General features: G+C 45.3%; 2 protein-coding genes across 2 annotated transcripts; both read right to left on the bottom strand.

The window, feature by feature from the left end:
* Positions 1 to 305: 305 nt before the first annotated feature.
* On the bottom strand, positions 306 to 17,006 carry LOC135378819 (zinc finger protein 883-like). The gene is made up of 5 exons (XM_064611924.1): positions 16,890 to 17,006; positions 16,624 to 16,785; positions 16,053 to 16,385; positions 4,564 to 4,716; positions 306 to 2,453 (listed from the first exon to the last, which is right to left on the bottom strand). The coding sequence occupies exons 2-5, from the start codon at positions 16,766 to 16,768 to the stop codon at positions 1,150 to 1,152; spliced, it is 1,935 nt and encodes a 644-aa protein (XP_064467994.1). The 5' UTR covers positions 16,769 to 16,785; positions 16,890 to 17,006; the 3' UTR covers positions 306 to 1,149.
* LOC135390975 (zinc finger protein 319-like) lies at positions 564 to 1,112 on the bottom strand. The gene has a single exon (XM_064621009.1). The coding sequence runs from the start codon at positions 1,110 to 1,112 to the stop codon at positions 564 to 566; it is 549 nt and encodes a 182-aa protein (XP_064477079.1).
* Positions 17,007 to 17,254: the final 248 nt, after the last annotated feature.

Below are 17,254 nucleotides of genomic sequence, written 5' to 3' on the forward strand. Positions count from 1 at the left end.
ATACCCTCAATCAGACCGCCAGAGGCGCTGTTGTACTGTCAGGCCTTTTTTGTGGGGCCATTAACCCAACCTGACTGACTGTGCGACAGCATTTGTCGGACCGGTAACAGTCCCATCGTACCATTAGCAGTTTCTAATGGGCTGTCAAGCTGGCTTGATGGTCCATCAAAATAATCTGATGGACCATTAGAATTCCTGATGGAGTCTTGTCGAATTTTGCGATCGAGGTGTCTTTCAATACCTCACTAGTCACATTCTAGATCACACAGAGCTCTTGATAGCGAGGAGTGACACGAAGACTGACCTACTCTCAACAGCATTTATTTGACAACTAACGAAACAAGAATTTCATCTCTGATTCCAGGGGCTGTTACACGAACACAAGGTTATGAGTTTAATGACCTTGAGCTTCTGGTGAGGTGGATTCTTATTTTTTTCCCTCCTTTTGGTCTGTGGTTTGAGTTGTTCTGTCCATATTGTGAACCAGTTAGAACCCATATATATGTCTGAACTGAAAACAATAAAGTTTTCGGTCTGACACACGTCAGACAGGTCCGGTCTGATCAGGTCACAGTCACGAACGCCTCAGCTTGTCCATGATTGCAAGTTTTAAAAAACCGACAGGAATTAAACGCAGTGGGGCACAGTGGCATCTGTAAAGTCTTTTCTCTCCATACGTCACCATGAGATTCTTCTGGTTCCCGGATCGAGGACCTGCAACAGAACAGAGGAGACACTTGTACGGCCTCCATCTCCCACGTATGTGTCAGCTTGTGATGACACAGGTGCACACTCCGACTGAACTTTGCAGGACAGAGATCAGACTTGCATGGCTTCTTGCCAGTGTGTGCGTGTGCTTGTAATGTGGAAGGTCCGTGCTGCTGCAGAACTATGCAGGACAGAAACTGCACTTGTATGGCTTCTTTCCCATGTATGTCAGCTGGTGACACTGCTTCTGACACTACAGATGTGTCCTCAGGCTGAACTTGAAAGGACAGAGACTGCACTTGTATTGCTACTCCCCCCTCCCTGTGCATCTGCTTGTGGCACTGCAGTTTCGTGATGAGGCCGAACTCTGCAGGGCACTTGTGGGGCTTCTTACCTGTGCGCATCTGCAAGTAGCACAGCAGGTCTGTGCTGCGTCTGAATTTAGCATGAGGAGTGCCACACTTGTACGGTTTCTCTCTCGTGTGTCTGCTTGACGTGCCAACACAAGGTCCTGCTGTGACTGAACTCTGAAGGGCAGAGGTCGCACTTGTACGGCTTCTCGCGTGTGTGTGTCCGCTTGTGGCACCACAAGGTTGTGCTGTGGCTGAACTCTGCAGGACAAAGGTTGCACTTGTATGGCTTCTCGCCCGTGTGCGTATACTTGTGGCTCCGCAAGCTCGTGCTGTGGTAGAACTCTGCAGGACAGAGGTCGCACTTGTACGGCTTCTCCTCCGTGTGTGTCTGCTTGTGGTACCGCAGGCTTGAAGGGCGGGTGAACTCTGCAGCACAGAGATCGCACTTGTATGGCTTTTCACCCGTGTGTTTGAGTATGTGACGCTGAAAGTCTGTGCTGCGGTTGAACTCTGCAGGACAGAGATTGCACTTGTGCAGCTTCCTGCCTGTGTGCGTCATCATGTGACGCTGCAGGTCCATGCTGCGGCTGAACTCTGCACCACAGAAATCGCACTTGTATGGCTTCTCGTTCATATGTATCTGCTTGTGACGCTGCAGGTGCATGCCCTGACTGAACTTTGCAGGACAGAGATCACACTTGTATGGTTTTTCGCCCGTGTGTGTGTGTTTGTGACGCTGAAGGACTGTCCTGCTACTGAACTCTGCAGAACAGAGGACGCATTTGTACGGTTTTTCGCCCGTGTGTATCACCTGGTGTCGCCGCAGGTTTTTGCTCTGGCTGAACTCGGCAGGACAAACACTGCACTTGTATGGCTTCTCGCCCGTATGTGTCAGCTTGTGGCCCTGCAAGCTCGTGCTGCGGCTAAATTTTGCGGGACAGAGATCACATTTGTATGGCTTCTCGCCTGTGTGTATCCGCCTGTGACGCCGTAGGTTTGCGCTGCGGCAGAACTCTGCAGAACAGATATCGCATCTATGCAGCTTCACGCCTGTGTGTGTCTGTTTGTGCCGGCATGTGTCGCAGGTGAACGTGTTCACTTTGTTAGCGCTGAGGCGAACTTCCAAGGGGCCTATGTCAATGCATGTAGCCAAACAAACGTTGCACTTGTACATCTTGTCCATCTCATGGTCAGAGGCTGATGATTCCCTTGTTGCTTGGGTTTCGTTCTTCTGGTCTGGAGTATGGTCTCCCGGCTTGGAATCCGTCGGTCGACCGTCCACAGTCACTGGGACTGCATCGTCGAATGGAAGCTGAGCTGTTGTTGCGTTGATGTCACAGATGTCTTGGGGCTCGTCCTTAATACGAAGTATACCGGTGCTTGCTGGACCTTCTGAAATTGTAAAAATGGAACAGTGAGAGAACGGACAGGCTGGCACATTAAAGGAGTACACAGGGCCATCCAAAAAAATTTCAGATTAAGACATCTGATGAAAGTGTGTGTGTCATTATACCGAATAGTGCGAAAGGTTTTGATGTGTGCAATTTGTTTCCCAGAAAAAAGCTCACATAAACATAGCTCCGCACCTTCACCCTTAACTCGACACTCCAGCTATAACGAGGATGAGGAGGTATGATGGCACGTCACCGATGACGGCATAAGGAGACTCGTCCTGGTTCGCCGGTCAGTGGGGGTCAGCGTATTGTCCCTTTGCCGCCGTAAACTTGTTTTGCCAGTTCTCCCGGAGAATTGGGGATAGAAGGAGCGGCCGAAGCATTACCGAGCAAGGAGAAAGGCTTTATCAGAACCCTGAACAGCCGAGTAGCAGACAACATTTCTCTAGGCCAATCAGCGAGCGTTCTCCTGATAGCGTCAGCGCGAGGTTCCAGGAAGATCACAGGCTGGTACTGCTCTTCAACACCGTTGCGCACGGTCGCTTTTTGCGGCATATTTTAAATTCAGTTTCTGCGATAATTATGACTCTGTGGTGTAAATTACTTCGTATGGTGCATCTTACTGGCAAACTTAACAGTTTTATAGGAAGAAAACTGGGTGTTAAAAATGACTCCTGTGCTACTTTAAAGGGGTACTAAAATGCAAAAACAACTTACTCTCAAATGAAAGTCAGTGTTTCTATTGGTGTAATGCAAGCAGAATTAGTTCATGCAGCACTACCATTTCGAAGAAAAACGCCATGAAAACAGAGCCATCTTTGGTGGCAACGAATGGGATCGCAGCGAATGCGGCTAGAGACTTGGACTGAGACCTTCAACTTGCTGATGCTCCAGCAAGCGTGTAATGCGTCACTTGCGCCAGTGATTCGCAACATGCTCCGTCGTGAAGGCCAGTCACAGTGCTCCTTTGACATACAAGCCAATCAGGATTGCCTAGGCCTAAATGTATTACACCATACCTAGAAAGCTTCAGGAGCTTCCCACGGACAGCCTTGTGCGGAATTCAGTTTATTCGCTCACCACAGTGGTGCTGGTTTAATGGCCCTGAGTGGTTGGTATGTTGTCAGATGAAAACAAGTGTGAAACGTGATAATATGCTGCGAATATACGTAATATAATATGTAGTGAAATGACGACAGTCAGTGTCGTCTGCTATTATCATGTGCCAGTGCACAGTGTGCTGGCTCGCATTTAAATTACCATACTCTACAGTATATCTACAGTCCACGTTTTACATTGTAAAAAGTGTCTCGAAAAGGCGCATTATCTACCAGTGCGTAACATATGCGTCAGAGCTTTTCCTGGAAGAGCAGCTCCTAAGAAGATGTCATGTGGTACCTCTGTCCTCGAGAATTTTGCAGATTATCTGCATTTGGAGCCTTTGGCATTTACACACCTGTAATGTACATTGATCTATTTTTTTTAACATGTGCTTTAGAAAGTATTCCATGGGGTATTCTTCGTGCATAGCAGACGTGCATGCAGTTTTGTCACTGTTCAATGTCACGCATTGCACCTTTCATAGACTTTTTCAGATACTTGGGCTTTGAATAACTGACTAGATAGATGATACACGGGGTATTGTGTTTTCAATTTTATTTAATTTTTTTTTTTTTTAAACTCTGAGGGAGGGAGGTAAAACTCAGGTGTTATTTCGGGAGCCATAAAACCGGGGGGAAATCTGCCGATGTTGAGTGGAGAAGCAGACTTTCTGCTAGAAAATTGAAAAAAAAAATGAGCACTATCTCAAATGATCATATTGGTGGCAGAACTAGCACTTTGCCAAATTAGTTTTCAGGGATTTGCAAGCTTACCCAAACAGACAACGATGCAAATCGTGGGTAAAAATGGATTTTACTGGGTTAAACCCCCAAAAAAGTCCCTATCTGTATACAGAATAAATCTGTGTCTTGATTTTGCCTACTTCGCGATTCTTACGAAGACTTCAGCGTGTGCTGGTACACATGGCTAACAGAAAACTAAAAAGCATTTCTGTCGCATAATTTCTTTGTCTATGTGCGTGAAATGAATAGAGTATTTTGTATCACCTTCCGAGGATGTGTCATCGCTGTAGCCAACGTCATCCTGCCCTTTAGAAATTGTAGAATTGTAGGGCTCCGTCTTCACTACGATGAGCAGATGTTCACTCGAAGAGCAGTCTTGCGGTTCTCGTTTAATGAGTTCCATTGCGGGCATCATCGCTGAAGTAAAGCAAGATGGGAGAGGTCAAAATTGGAAAGGATTAAAAATTGGACTGTTTGGTGTGACATTAAAATCGATAAAAAAACAACAACAGTGGATGGCGACACAGACAACGGATGCGCTGAACTGACAAACCAAAGACTTATTTTTCGTGAGGTGGAGGTATTATCAACGAGTGGCGGAGAGAAGATGGGAAGAGGGGTGAGCAGATATAGGGATAGCTGTGTGGTTTGCCAGTCACCGTTCAAGTGTCGCCAATTTTAATGGGAGGGGTTAGCCACACTGCAAAGCTTCAGGTACAGCTCAGTCCTCTTTCTGAGGCTATACTTTCATTTGATTGCAGTCTCAACAAAACTTTGCATATGGTATAATTTACAGACTTCTTACTGTGACATGTTCCTCAGGACTATTCCACAAAGCATTCACACAATAAAATATTCACAAAACATATTTTTGTACCGAAGACTGTAGTCATGTGTGCTTGTACATATTACTATACAACTGCTGATTAGTGCTGAATCATGTTGTTCTTCACACCGTGCATTCAAACTGCCACTACATCTAAGATTTTGTTCTTTTTTACACTAAATTGCAAGGCTAGCTCGTCTTTAATTCCAGGGTTGATCGGAAACTTGGGCACATTCCTTTGGTAGCAGTCACCGCTTGAAAGTTGGCTTCGCCGCATTATCGAAAACGGACACTTCTCTCTCGCGCGCACACACACACCCGCTTGTGCGCCAGCCCCTTTCCCCTGAGTTCATTAATTGCTTGTCGTTGGTAGCTTACGTGTTCGTGTCGTCCAATGTCCATATTATTAGCCTGCCTCGGGTAATTTGCCAATCTCCGTTGTTTCTTGTCCTCAGTCCGTGGCGCCCCCTACGTGCGACCAACTTAAGCATCTTTGTTAGTTTCCGTTCCGGCGGCAGGGCGGCGGCATCAGCTCATACAATTCAGAGCCAATTCGCACGAACACAACACCAAACACTCCAACAACACGGCAAGCCTCCTAAGTTTGCAGTGCGGTAGTTATGACACTGACAACTGCTTGTTTTCACATCTGGCTACATACCTTCGTGCGCTACTAAGGGGCTACAGTCAGCACACGGCACGCCAGGTTCTTCGCTGCCTATGTTTGTTGCGGTGAGGGGCCAAGACGCACCGTTCGTGGTAAAATCGCATGTGCGTTTTCTTTTCGTTGCTTGCTTGGCCACATAGCGACTCTTCTGTCCACGGCAGTTGAACTTTGCGGACTGTGGGTACACTTCAAAAATCCGGGGTACCGCTCCCGGGCGTAGCTTCGGTCTGTCGCGAGGCATTGCCACCGTCTCTTTGTTCGCTGCTGTGTCGCGATTCACGAGAAACTCGTCCGCTCTGATTATGTCAGATGGGTCGAAGTGTTTTTCACAGACACGCGCCCATTTCGAGTCCAAGTTGGAACGATAACCTTCTTTGTGAGGCATGGCGAGCTTCCACTTCTCCCGTTCACTCGGGTCGGTCGGCAACGAGAAAAAGGAGAATTTGTCGCCGGATTTATCGTAACCCGAGCGACATGCCGGAACGCAGCACGTCTGCGGCATGCTGGCATTTACACAGAATGCGACAATAATTTTAGGAAGACTGTTGATATTGGCAAAGCACAATCGTCCGCACAGGCAAAAACACTTGTTCTCCCTCGCATATCACTTGGCGACTTCCCCCGTCTAACGATGCTGTCGCCCTCTCGCGGTGAAAGTTGTCTCGTGAAAGTTGACACGGGACGCGCGACAAAAACATAAAAAACTCCACTGACTGATTCATTCATCTGCCTGAACGGGTCGCGGTGAACCATAAAAGGACTTAATTCATTGGTGTAGGACATAATTCATTAGTAGATAAGGGTTTGCGCTTCACTGCGACCAGCCGCGACAAAGGTATGTAAACCGAAACCAATTAATTACTGCAACAAATGACACGCTTCCATGGCAGATTTTTCTGTAAAAGGTGTCCACTGAAGGTCCCAAAGGGGGTAGTGTCCATTTTAGTGCCGACAGCGCCCTGCTTTAGAAGTTGTTGTTTTTGTTTTTTGTTTTTTTCTTTTTACATTCACACGGTGCGCAGCTTGCACGTGGTACATGGGTGGTATCGGGTCGGGCAGATACTTGTAAACAAAAAAAATCGTCGATTGGTGCACCCGTTTGCGAATTATTTAGCCCGGGTATTTAACTGAAACACCCCGTATATATCCAAGTGTTTTTTTTTTTTTTACCTTCCTGCCTATAGAGTTGTTCGCCCAAATAAATCAGTTGCTAGTTGAACGCTTCCTCCTCTGTCGTCCTTGTCCCAGAGCGTTCTCCACCATGTCCTTTTTTTTCGTTGCAGTTTTTGTATAAAAAAGGCAAAAAGTGCAACGTGAATTTCGTTTTTTTTTTATAGGTGTGTTATACGCCCAGGAAGACATCCTGTAGGACAGCGTATGAAACTACTGGACCACTAATTAGCATAAATTCAATAATTAACTTCTTAGTTGATGTTTTCTGCAGGGTGTCGAACCGCAAAAAAAGAAAAAAAATACGGGTTCGGTTCGGGTTCGCGCGTTGCTTTGATTTTGTTCCGGTTCGGCCGGGCCAAAAATGAAACCGGTACAACGCTTCCGTTTTATATCTCACATAAGACAGCGCTTATCAGGACATGCGTGGCTAATAGCTTACTGCTGTTGTCGGTACTAACGTTTTTAGTGGCCAAGTGCTCACTTTAGGGAGACAAAGGACAAATGGATAAGCACTTGGAAATAGCGTGCACGCTGATGAGGCGGTCGTGTAACCCTGCTACTCTCTGTTTCCGAAATCGTGATTCTTTTATATTTTATTTTTCATTTTTTAGCGTTTCCGGTGTCGCGATACGGATACTGGTTACTTGTGTAAAAAGTATAGAAGTACCGATATGGATACCTTTTTTTTTTAGGTAACTGCGTACCGCCACCATAACTAAAAAAGTAACGCGATACTTTGCCGATATTTTTGTTGGAAATACAGTATACGAAGATGATGCAACACAGAAATCTCGTTTACATGAACACCCCATCTGTAACTTGGCCTTCGGGCTATGCCTTCGGGAGAGGAAAATCTGATGCACTGCGCATGCGCCAGTAGTGGCGACTCAGAGCGACTCAGACGAGTCAGGCGATCAGACGACGCGGCTGCAGCGGCGCTATGGTTTTTGTGCTGTTTGTTGTCGTTTGTCGGCGTCTGCAGTGGTGTGCACGGACCAGCGGATGAAGCGAACCTGAACCTGAACCGGTATGCTATTACAGGCTTGCTGCGCTGGCTAGTGTATTGCGTGTTAGTCCGGGCCCTTTGTATTCAATTTTGTATGTATTCAATCTCTGATAGACGACCTCTGGCATTCCTTTGGTAGGCGTCACCATTTGAAAGTTGGCTTCGCCCAATACTTCTGTGTACTGCGGGCAAGCCCACTTCAACGAACGTTTATTGTTGTTGAATTGTATGTTTGTAAATTTTGCGGAACTTTTAGATTCATTTAAGCACACTGTCGTCCCTGGGATATCCGACGGTTATCATACAGGGACAGACAGGACGTCCGCCGGAGGGCGAAATCGGTACTCAGGGTATCCCTCATGTGTTAATTAAAATCGGACTCACACATGTCCTTACGGTATTCTTTTGGTTTCCGCTAGGAGGTCATCAAGGACCGATGTAGGAAAGTGTGATGACACAGGAGGGACATATAGCATCGTTACCTTATTTGTTTTTGTCAGAAACCACACGCAGTCTTTGCAACTTCTGTTACAGTGATTGATTACTGTCAATTCATATTGACAAACGGTCACATGAAGTGTAGTACTTTGCATGATGGAAATGAGCGCGGCGATTTAAAAGGACAGAAATCTAGAAGGCGAAAAAAAAAAAAAAGAAGTCTCGCCCGGAGTACAAAGGCCGAGAAACCCACTTCGAAAGGTACTGGAATTCCCTTCCAACGAAAAATCAGACACTATTTATTACTTATTATGCGATCCTCCGTAGGTTCGAGAGTACTGCTCGCCTCCGACACAAAACGAAGGGTGAGCTATCGAAGTTCAATTAAATTTAGCAAACCCACAATACCCAAGCGACGAATTGCTTGAAGTGTCAACTCTCAAGCAATGCGAAGTCTATGTTTCTTACTCCTTTTGGTTTGAGACACGGGTAGGACCTTCAAAAGTCAAAAGCAGTGCTACAGAATTGCGCTTTTCCGTCTTTTCCGCGGTAAATGCTCCAGGTATCATAGACAGACACATTTTTGGAGGGAAAGAAATTCTACGTAGGACCGCCCTCTCTTCTGACGATTGTCATTCAGCCCCTGGGATCGGCCCAGAAAGCAAAACAAATGTGTCACTCAATATATGCAGAGTCTTAGCAGGTAAATTGAACAAGGTGGTATTTCTCATCCCGAGAGCTACCTGCCTGGACTGGCATAGGATGTACCTGAATGACTCTTCACGGACAATCCGCGAGTGTCATCCTTAGGACATTCTGGGAATACACATCGAAGGACGAGGACACGATGACACTGTGAGGACGTCCTGGGGACAGTCTGTGTTGTTTGGGTTGTGTTGCAGGAAACCCAACTTCAACCTCACATCAGACACATTGTTTAGTAATAAATTAGCTTAGATCAGTGAGGCTGTGGCAGCTTAAATCTCCCTCCCAACCTCATTACCAAAGCAACTTTGTGGGATAAAGCAAGCTGCCATGGCCCTGTTAATCTAACCTAACTTCACTAAACTAACCTAAGACATCATAGGCTTTGTTTAGTGATCAGTTAGGTTAGATTAGTGCGGCTATTGCAGCTTGCCTCGCCCTCCCGACTTCATTATCGAAGCGGATTTGGGGGCAAAAGCAAGCTGCCATGGCCCAATTAATCTAACCTAACTTCACTAAACTAACCTAAGACATCATAGGCTTTGTTTAGTGATCAGTTAGGTTAGATCAGTGAGGCTGTGGCAGCTTAAATCTCCCTCCCAACCTCATTACCAAAGCAACTTTGTGGGATAAAGCAAGCTGCCATGGCCCTGTTAATCTAACCTAACTTCACTAAGCTAACCTAAGACGTCATAGGCTTTGTTTAGTGATCAGTTAGGTTAGATTAGTGCGGCTATTGCAGCTTGCCTCGCCCTCCCGATTTCATTATCGAAGCGGATTTGGGGGCAAAACCAAGCTGCCATGGCCCAGTTAATCTAACCTAACTTCAGTAAACTAACCCAAGACATCATCAACTTGGTTAGTACCAAAAATGGAGAAAAAAATCAGAAAAATCACGCTAAACAGCGAGGAAACAAAAATTTCAACGCTCAGCGTTCCTTGAAGTGGGCTTGCCGGCAATACACGAAAGTGTTAGGTGAAGCCAACTTTCAAATGGTGACGCCTACCAAAGGAATGCCCGACCTTGGCTCTCGACAATATGCATTCCTTATGTTCCCCAAACAGGTGTGGTATATATAAATGTAATTGCTGTTTCGAGTCTTCGTGTCCACATGTGTGTGTTTTCGTTATTTTGTGTTCCATGGGATCAGAGCCGCTTGTGCAACTCCAACATAACACCGACAGCTAGGAAACACTGCTCAGAGTTCCAAGAGCTTTTGCAGCCCATTTCTTCCCCAAAATGTTGTTCCCCAAAACAATATTGAAGAACTAGATGCACCACACGTTACATTCGTGAAAATTAAGCACATACAAGTGCTACACTGGGCGAGTTAACACTCAAACCAGCCACGCAGGTAACACTCAAAACAACTCTTGAGATGGCCACACAGGCAATATTTGAATTTGTTAGCAGATGTGGCGCGCCCTCTTCGTAACGCATCAATTTAAAATGCACAGAAAAGCCACCTGTATGGTGTATTTTTTAAGATAAAAATTATTAGAAAAACCAAGAAATTCACTCTTAAAACGGCCACACAGGCACTACTTTACACCATACAACAGTTAACCGCAACAAAAGTTCTTATCTGGCAGGGCAGGAAGACTGTGGATTTGGGGAGTAGCTCAATATTCAAAATTTCTGGTAAGGTGGTAGGTTCCCGACGAATCCGATATCGATACCAGGTCTGTTCGACACAGAACACGACCCTATGCACAGGTGAAACTGAACAAGACATTCCTTCAGGTACAGTAGTTAACTACTAGTTATATACTACTGCATGGCAGCTAAATATTAAGAAACTACTTCCATGGTAGTTACAACTACTAGTTAGACATTTTTTTGTAGTTAACTACAGTAGTTAGATTACAGTGGGCTACTACAACTACAGTGAAACCCGCGTATAACGATATTGACGGTAATCGAGAATTCCATCGTTATACGGGGTACATAATTAAACGAGGGTTGACCTAAATAGCGCGTCCCCGAAAAGTCGCGCGCGCCACCCCGTGTGTGGCAAAAGAAAAAGAAACAGATGCTAAAAAAACCGCGAAGCTGTGTGACAACGCACTGGATTGGGAAAACAGCGACCAGAACTCGTGCAGGGAACGGACAACTTCTGGCAACACTACACGTCACCGTTCCGCAAGTCGGCTTCACCTAAAGCCTGCGTGCTTTAGGAGAAGCTCGCTTTAGAACACTGTCGCGCGACTCGCGGGTGGAAAGCACGTGCTGGGCCTTTTGAATCATCTCGCGAATTTGAGCAGAATTGGCCAAATACGGAGACACAAAACCGTTACCACCTCACCACCTTACGACCTCTTTCACTGACAGTATTGAAAAATGAACAGTTGCTGTCTATTTTCTTGCCTCAATTTTTATTTTGGTTTAATTCTTTTGATAAGAATTTCGGATGATACGATTTTTTCCGCTACCCCATGAGATGCGTATCATCGAGATTGTACTGTATCTTATCGCGGCGAAAATCGCCGCGAGCTTACGCGCACGGGACAGCGTCCAACATCGTTATACGAGTACTCGAACCACGGTCTCCATCGCTGTACGCGGGTCGTTTCCCCACAGAAACAATGTATATTTTGACGGTAAAATCATAAACCATCGCAAGTAGCATCATCAGTCAATCATAAACCATCGTTGTACGAGGGATATCGTTATACGCGATATCGCTATCCGCGTGTTTTACTACTTCGCATTTTTTCACTTAGCCTTGCGTGTGCTTGACGGCCTTCTTTCTTTGTGCTTATATTAGCGATAACTCTGAGAAGTTTTTCATCTTGCGCATCACACACGTTCACAAAATATCTGCACTGTGTGTCTAACGCAGGCAGCAGAAGCTGATTCAGCATTGTCATTCAGGGAGAGAATTTCATGACACACAGCAATGCTCTATACGCAGGTGCACGGAGAGGCATGCTTCGCCTGGCGCAAGAGCGCGTTATGCGAGAAGGGGTTTCGACAGGGAGTCAAGACAGTATCCGACGTCTTGCAACAGGACAGTCAGCCGTCTGACCGTTGGTCAAATAGGTTGAGTTCCACTGGTTATACGCAGAATAGAGACATTTTCGTTGTCAAGTCTGCATGCAGAAATGCTACGACATACGAGCAGAAGGTATGTCTTTTGTGGTGATCAGGGTATGGAACGATCGACACACAATAAAGCACATTCAAAAAGCTTACGCACCTCCATCATCAGATGGGAGGCCATGACTGTATCATTGCATGACATGACTATACATCAGTATTGTATGGATGGGCGCATGCTGTGCTATGGTTGTTCCGAGTGTGGGCGCTCACTCTTTTCTTGCTCCCCATTCATACACATGCTATTTCTATGCCTAAGCCATCCTAGATGTAACGACGCAAGGAAAATATCAGAGTAGCTACAAACATGGGCATACCGAGAGGTCAACAAGGGTGGGCTGTGCCCCCCCCCCCCCACTCCCATGAACTCTAAGGTAGCTTGTGAAAATAGTGCACTCTTTAGTCATAGATCATAATGAGTATTCTCAGATGTCATGACAGGAACATCTGAACACCCACACACTGTGCGACGTCCGCTTCCAGAAAAAGATGTGGTAGGGGGTGGGGGATTGCACTCTTGCCACCCTTGGAAAAAATCCTGGGAATGCCCATGGTTACAAGTGTAGTTAAACAACTAAATCCTAGTAGTTGCAAAGTAGTTTTAACTAGTGTTGCTGTGTTGTAGTTACACTAGTTAAACTACAGTTTGACGCAGTAGTTAGTAGTTATAGTTAAACTACTAAGAAGTAGCTGCAGCGCATCTCTGCTGATTCCTTTTCCTTAACTGGACAAACTTGCATCATTGACTTTAGCTGTACTAACTCATGGCTTATGCCCCATACACGCCGGCACTTCCCTGATGGAATGCTTCCAAAACCCTCCAATACACAAGCTGCTAGACTTATCCCTTGGAGTTCTGAACCACTGACTACTGCAAAAACAACATATGAGCAATCGTGGGACAAACCGCCATCTTAAGCTGTTACATTATAAAAAAGGAACATGCTCCACTTGGTCAAGTGTCTGCCCATTCACAGAGCCCTCGTGTTCGCAGCTGCGTTAATTTGTATGTGTCCGATTCCTGGGACACAGGAAAATGTCACATGTTCTGGGAAACGTTGCCCTCATGTTCCCGTTGTGTATGTCCTCTGTCTTCGACTCTCCCCTTCTTCATTGCTTTTCTCCCCTTCGTTTCTTTTATAGGAGTGGTCAACTCTCTTTGAGCCTGAATGCTTTTTCTTGTCTCAATCAAGTTATTCCCCCAGTAACGACCAAATTCTGGAAAATTATAGTATAGCAATACATATGGTATCTGTGAACTGCAGTAGTTTTTCTTTTTGGGCTTCTACATTTTTTTTTTCTTTTTAATCAGTGGCTTCCTCAAGTTGTCATTTAATCATCAAGTGTATGAGCTGATTGGATGAAATGTAGCAGGGGAAAGTAGCATCAAGTACAAAATGCTGGAAGCAGAGGCAAGTTAAAGGGGTGGTGACACGTGATTGATATGGCTCATTAATTGAGCCTCTGTATGCAATAAGGGGATAAGCCAAATTATCTCTTTTTAGTATTTTTGTTGCAATGACATCCACATAGCAGTATGTGTGTATGTACCTGCCAGAGAAAATTTAGGGCCATATTGGAATTTGTTGACCCTCTACAGGAGGGTAAAAATGGGAAATGCATGTATGTCAGTGGGATAGACATTCAGATCAGGCCCCTTTTCTACACAGGCATACAAATGGTGTATGCACCTTAAATTTTTCTATGGTGCAGGAACGAACTTCGACTTCCACTCGAAAAACATGTTCTTCCTACCTCACGTATCTGTGGCAGCAGTGCAACTGAGCGTTGTAATAGGAAAAAAAATGTTGCGACTAAAGTAATAAATCCTATTATGCTGGTAATCTACGACATTGTTTTAAAAATTGTGCTCGTTTAGCAGCACGATAAGTCTGATTAAAGCTGCTCCACTGCACAAAGGTTACTTCACCCTATCTGGTATCACCATTGTTCAGTCATCAATGTCTGGCTCGTGAGAACTGTATTTTTCTGCATCGAAACCCTGTGCATGCGCTGTTGCATTGAAGAAGGGAATATGTCATGCTTCTGGATTTTGTTCAGTATGAAGCCTTCCATGGGTTTTCCCGAACATTTTCCAGGCGAACGTCGGAATAGTACCCCTGAAGTCGGACCAGGACACATACTAACCCCCCCCCCCCCCCACTCCTTCCTCTCACCGTGTGTCCACATCTGTACGCTGCTCACAGTCATGTCATGGTGCTAACCCGAAATTTAAAAAAATAATAATAATAAAATAAAGCATGCAAGAGGTTCTGGTGTGTGCTGTAAACGAAGAGCGGTGAGCAATTAGAATGGTGCAAGTGAGCCGGTGTACTGTAGAAAGAAGTAACATTTCCTTGAGTTTGGGAAATACACAATCCGAAGAGGACAACACAAGACTGGCGGTGATGATATATATGTAACTGCTGACGTAGCTTGTGCAAACATGCAAGACGGGACGTGTATGTTGTGCTTCTCACATGTTTCTGCATGCTCTTCGTTCTCAGACACCAACATGCCGCCCTTATTAACTCTGCATGCTTTTGAAGGTTTCTTCCTCCCCGTCAAGAAACTATATCACTTGCACTGGTCTCGTGTAAGGTGATTTTTTTAAAATTTCTTCTCCCGTCTCCACCAGTTTCATTTCTTTGCTCAGCTTAAAATACGAATTCTGAGCTTTGATTGATTTATAATGAAACTGCCCCAGTTACAATTGCACTTTGAAATCCTTGGCACACTATAACACATACATAAATATACCGGGTGTTTCAGTTAAATCCCCGGGCTAAATAAATTCGCGAACCGGTGCACTTTCTTCTTTACAAGTATCTGTCCAATACCGTCTACAAGATGCGCACCGCGTGAATGAGCGGGAGGCGCTCATTATTTAAATAAAAATTCAAATGAGTTTCGTGAAAAAAAGCTAACTTCTAAAGCAGGGCGCCGTCGGCATTAAAATGGGTACTACCTAGGGTTGCCACCAGGCCGGTATTATACCGGCACGGCCGGTTATTTGCTTCCTCTGCCGGTTGCCGGTAGGAAGGTGATACCGGCAGCCTTTTGCCGGTATTTGTGGCTCAAGACCTTTCATAAGGGCTTTTACGGGGTTTTTCCTTCAACATTCCACTACAGCTTGAATAAATCTGGAGCACAGACCAAACTTCGCAGTCACCAGTCGTTTTCTTAGTTATTCATTATTATTATTATTCATTGTTATTGTTATTATTATTATCATTGTTATTCATTACGTCTTGTGTTCGGAGGGTACAAGAACAGTGGTTGTGCAAAGCTGTTGGTGGTTGTGTCGAGCCAGCTAGAACGTTCCTCACCCACTTTCCCTTTCCCACGAGCCTTTCCTCCTTTCCCTCTATTCCACCTCCTCTCCCTCAGCCGGTATTTTTCACTCCGAAAGGTGGCAACCCTAGTACTACCCCTTCTGGGACCTTCAGTGGACACCTTTTAGAGAAAAATCTTCCACCAAAGCGGGTCATTTGTTGCAGTAATTAATTTATTTCGGTTTACGTATTTTTGTCCCGGCTGGTCGCGGCGAAGCGCAAAAGGATGTAATTCATTGGTGGACATGGGAGTGAAAGAGCGTCCTTTTAGCGCCGGTTAACTTTAAACCGAGATCAAGCGTTGTTAAAACTTGTAGTTAACTACCCATTTCTTCTATGCAAACTAGTTGATGACGTAGTGAATGTTTCAGTGACAATAACTCCCTCTAGCGAACCAGAGTTAAGCCTTAAATTCGAGTTAAGGAACTGCTGATCTTGGTTTAAATGGTAATCAGCGTTGGTGAAACCGGGCCATAATAATCATCTTCGAAAATTCTGCTTACCAGCAATTGCATCTCTCTCTGTTTTTTTCGTCAATAGGTTATGACAAAGCTCAAGCTCATGTCCATAGTGGGAGGATTGAAAAACGACGGAAACTTTGCCGTTGTGGAATGTTGCAGACATCTCTGCAAGGCACGTTCGCCCACACTTCACGGATCCTTGCGACTTTATTGCTCTTTTCCTGTCACTGGTTGTCGTCCGAGCACTAAAACTGCCTGATCGGTTGCAGATGTAATAGTGCCTGAAGCTGCCATCTTGACTTCTCTTTGCCCCCGTCCGTTTAATAAAATGGCTATTGGATGCCTTCTCTAACCCCTCTTTCCATGCCTTGAAATCTGAAATCGGAACATATGCACAACTCCTTTCAGCATTATATTTTACTAAATTTTTTAATTGCAAATCCAGTATCCTAATGGAGTGAAAACACTCACAAATAAGAATGATAACTCGCAGTCATAAAAGGGAAAAAGCTGGATGTCATTGGTGCATTATTATGTAATAGGAGACGTATTCACCGGAGGGGGGGGGGGGAATTTATTGGCGGAAAAAAAGGAAAAGGAAAGGTGGACTCACCGGCTTCGCAATTGAACTCATGAGTTTCGTAATTGACTTCAAAGTTGTGTTTATCAACATGGTGCTGTCTCAGTGGGCGCAGCTGAGAGAAACTTGACGGACACTTGTTGCACTTATACGCTTTGTCAGCCGAATTTGTGGCCATTATTTTCGGTTGGAAACCTGCATGAGTAACAGATCGGCTTATGGAAAAATTGAGGTACCGTAAAGTTGGGTTTAAACAGAATTGTGAGCTATTATTGACAACATAGTTAGCGTCTGCTTACCTGATATTTGTCGAGGGACATCTAACTCGCCAGTTTTCTGGAGCAAAAGACAGATGAACGATGAACGGCCACCACGACTCAAGCGAAAGTGTTTTCGCACCAATTCGCGCGTGCAAGTTCAAGTTCAGGTGGCGCCGTGTCGAGGCGAGGCAGGTCTCCCTGGCGGGATCCACTGGCACTAGGGAATCGGTGATAGCACTGGTGGGTCGGTGATAGCACACTGGTGAAAGATGAAAGTCACTGAAAAGGTTAGCCAGCTGTAGGGATCGAACCCACATCTTCTGGATTCTCTTGTTCAACACTGGTGATATTAACTCTATGGGTGGATACATGACCTACTACTATACTAGAGACCTGGACAGCCG

The sequence above is a fragment of the Ornithodoros turicata genome, chromosome 1, assembly GCF_037126465.1.
Source record: "Ornithodoros turicata isolate Travis chromosome 1, ASM3712646v1, whole genome shotgun sequence".
In the NCBI taxonomy this organism is placed as follows: Eukaryota; Metazoa; Arthropoda; class Arachnida; order Ixodida; family Argasidae; genus Ornithodoros; species Ornithodoros turicata.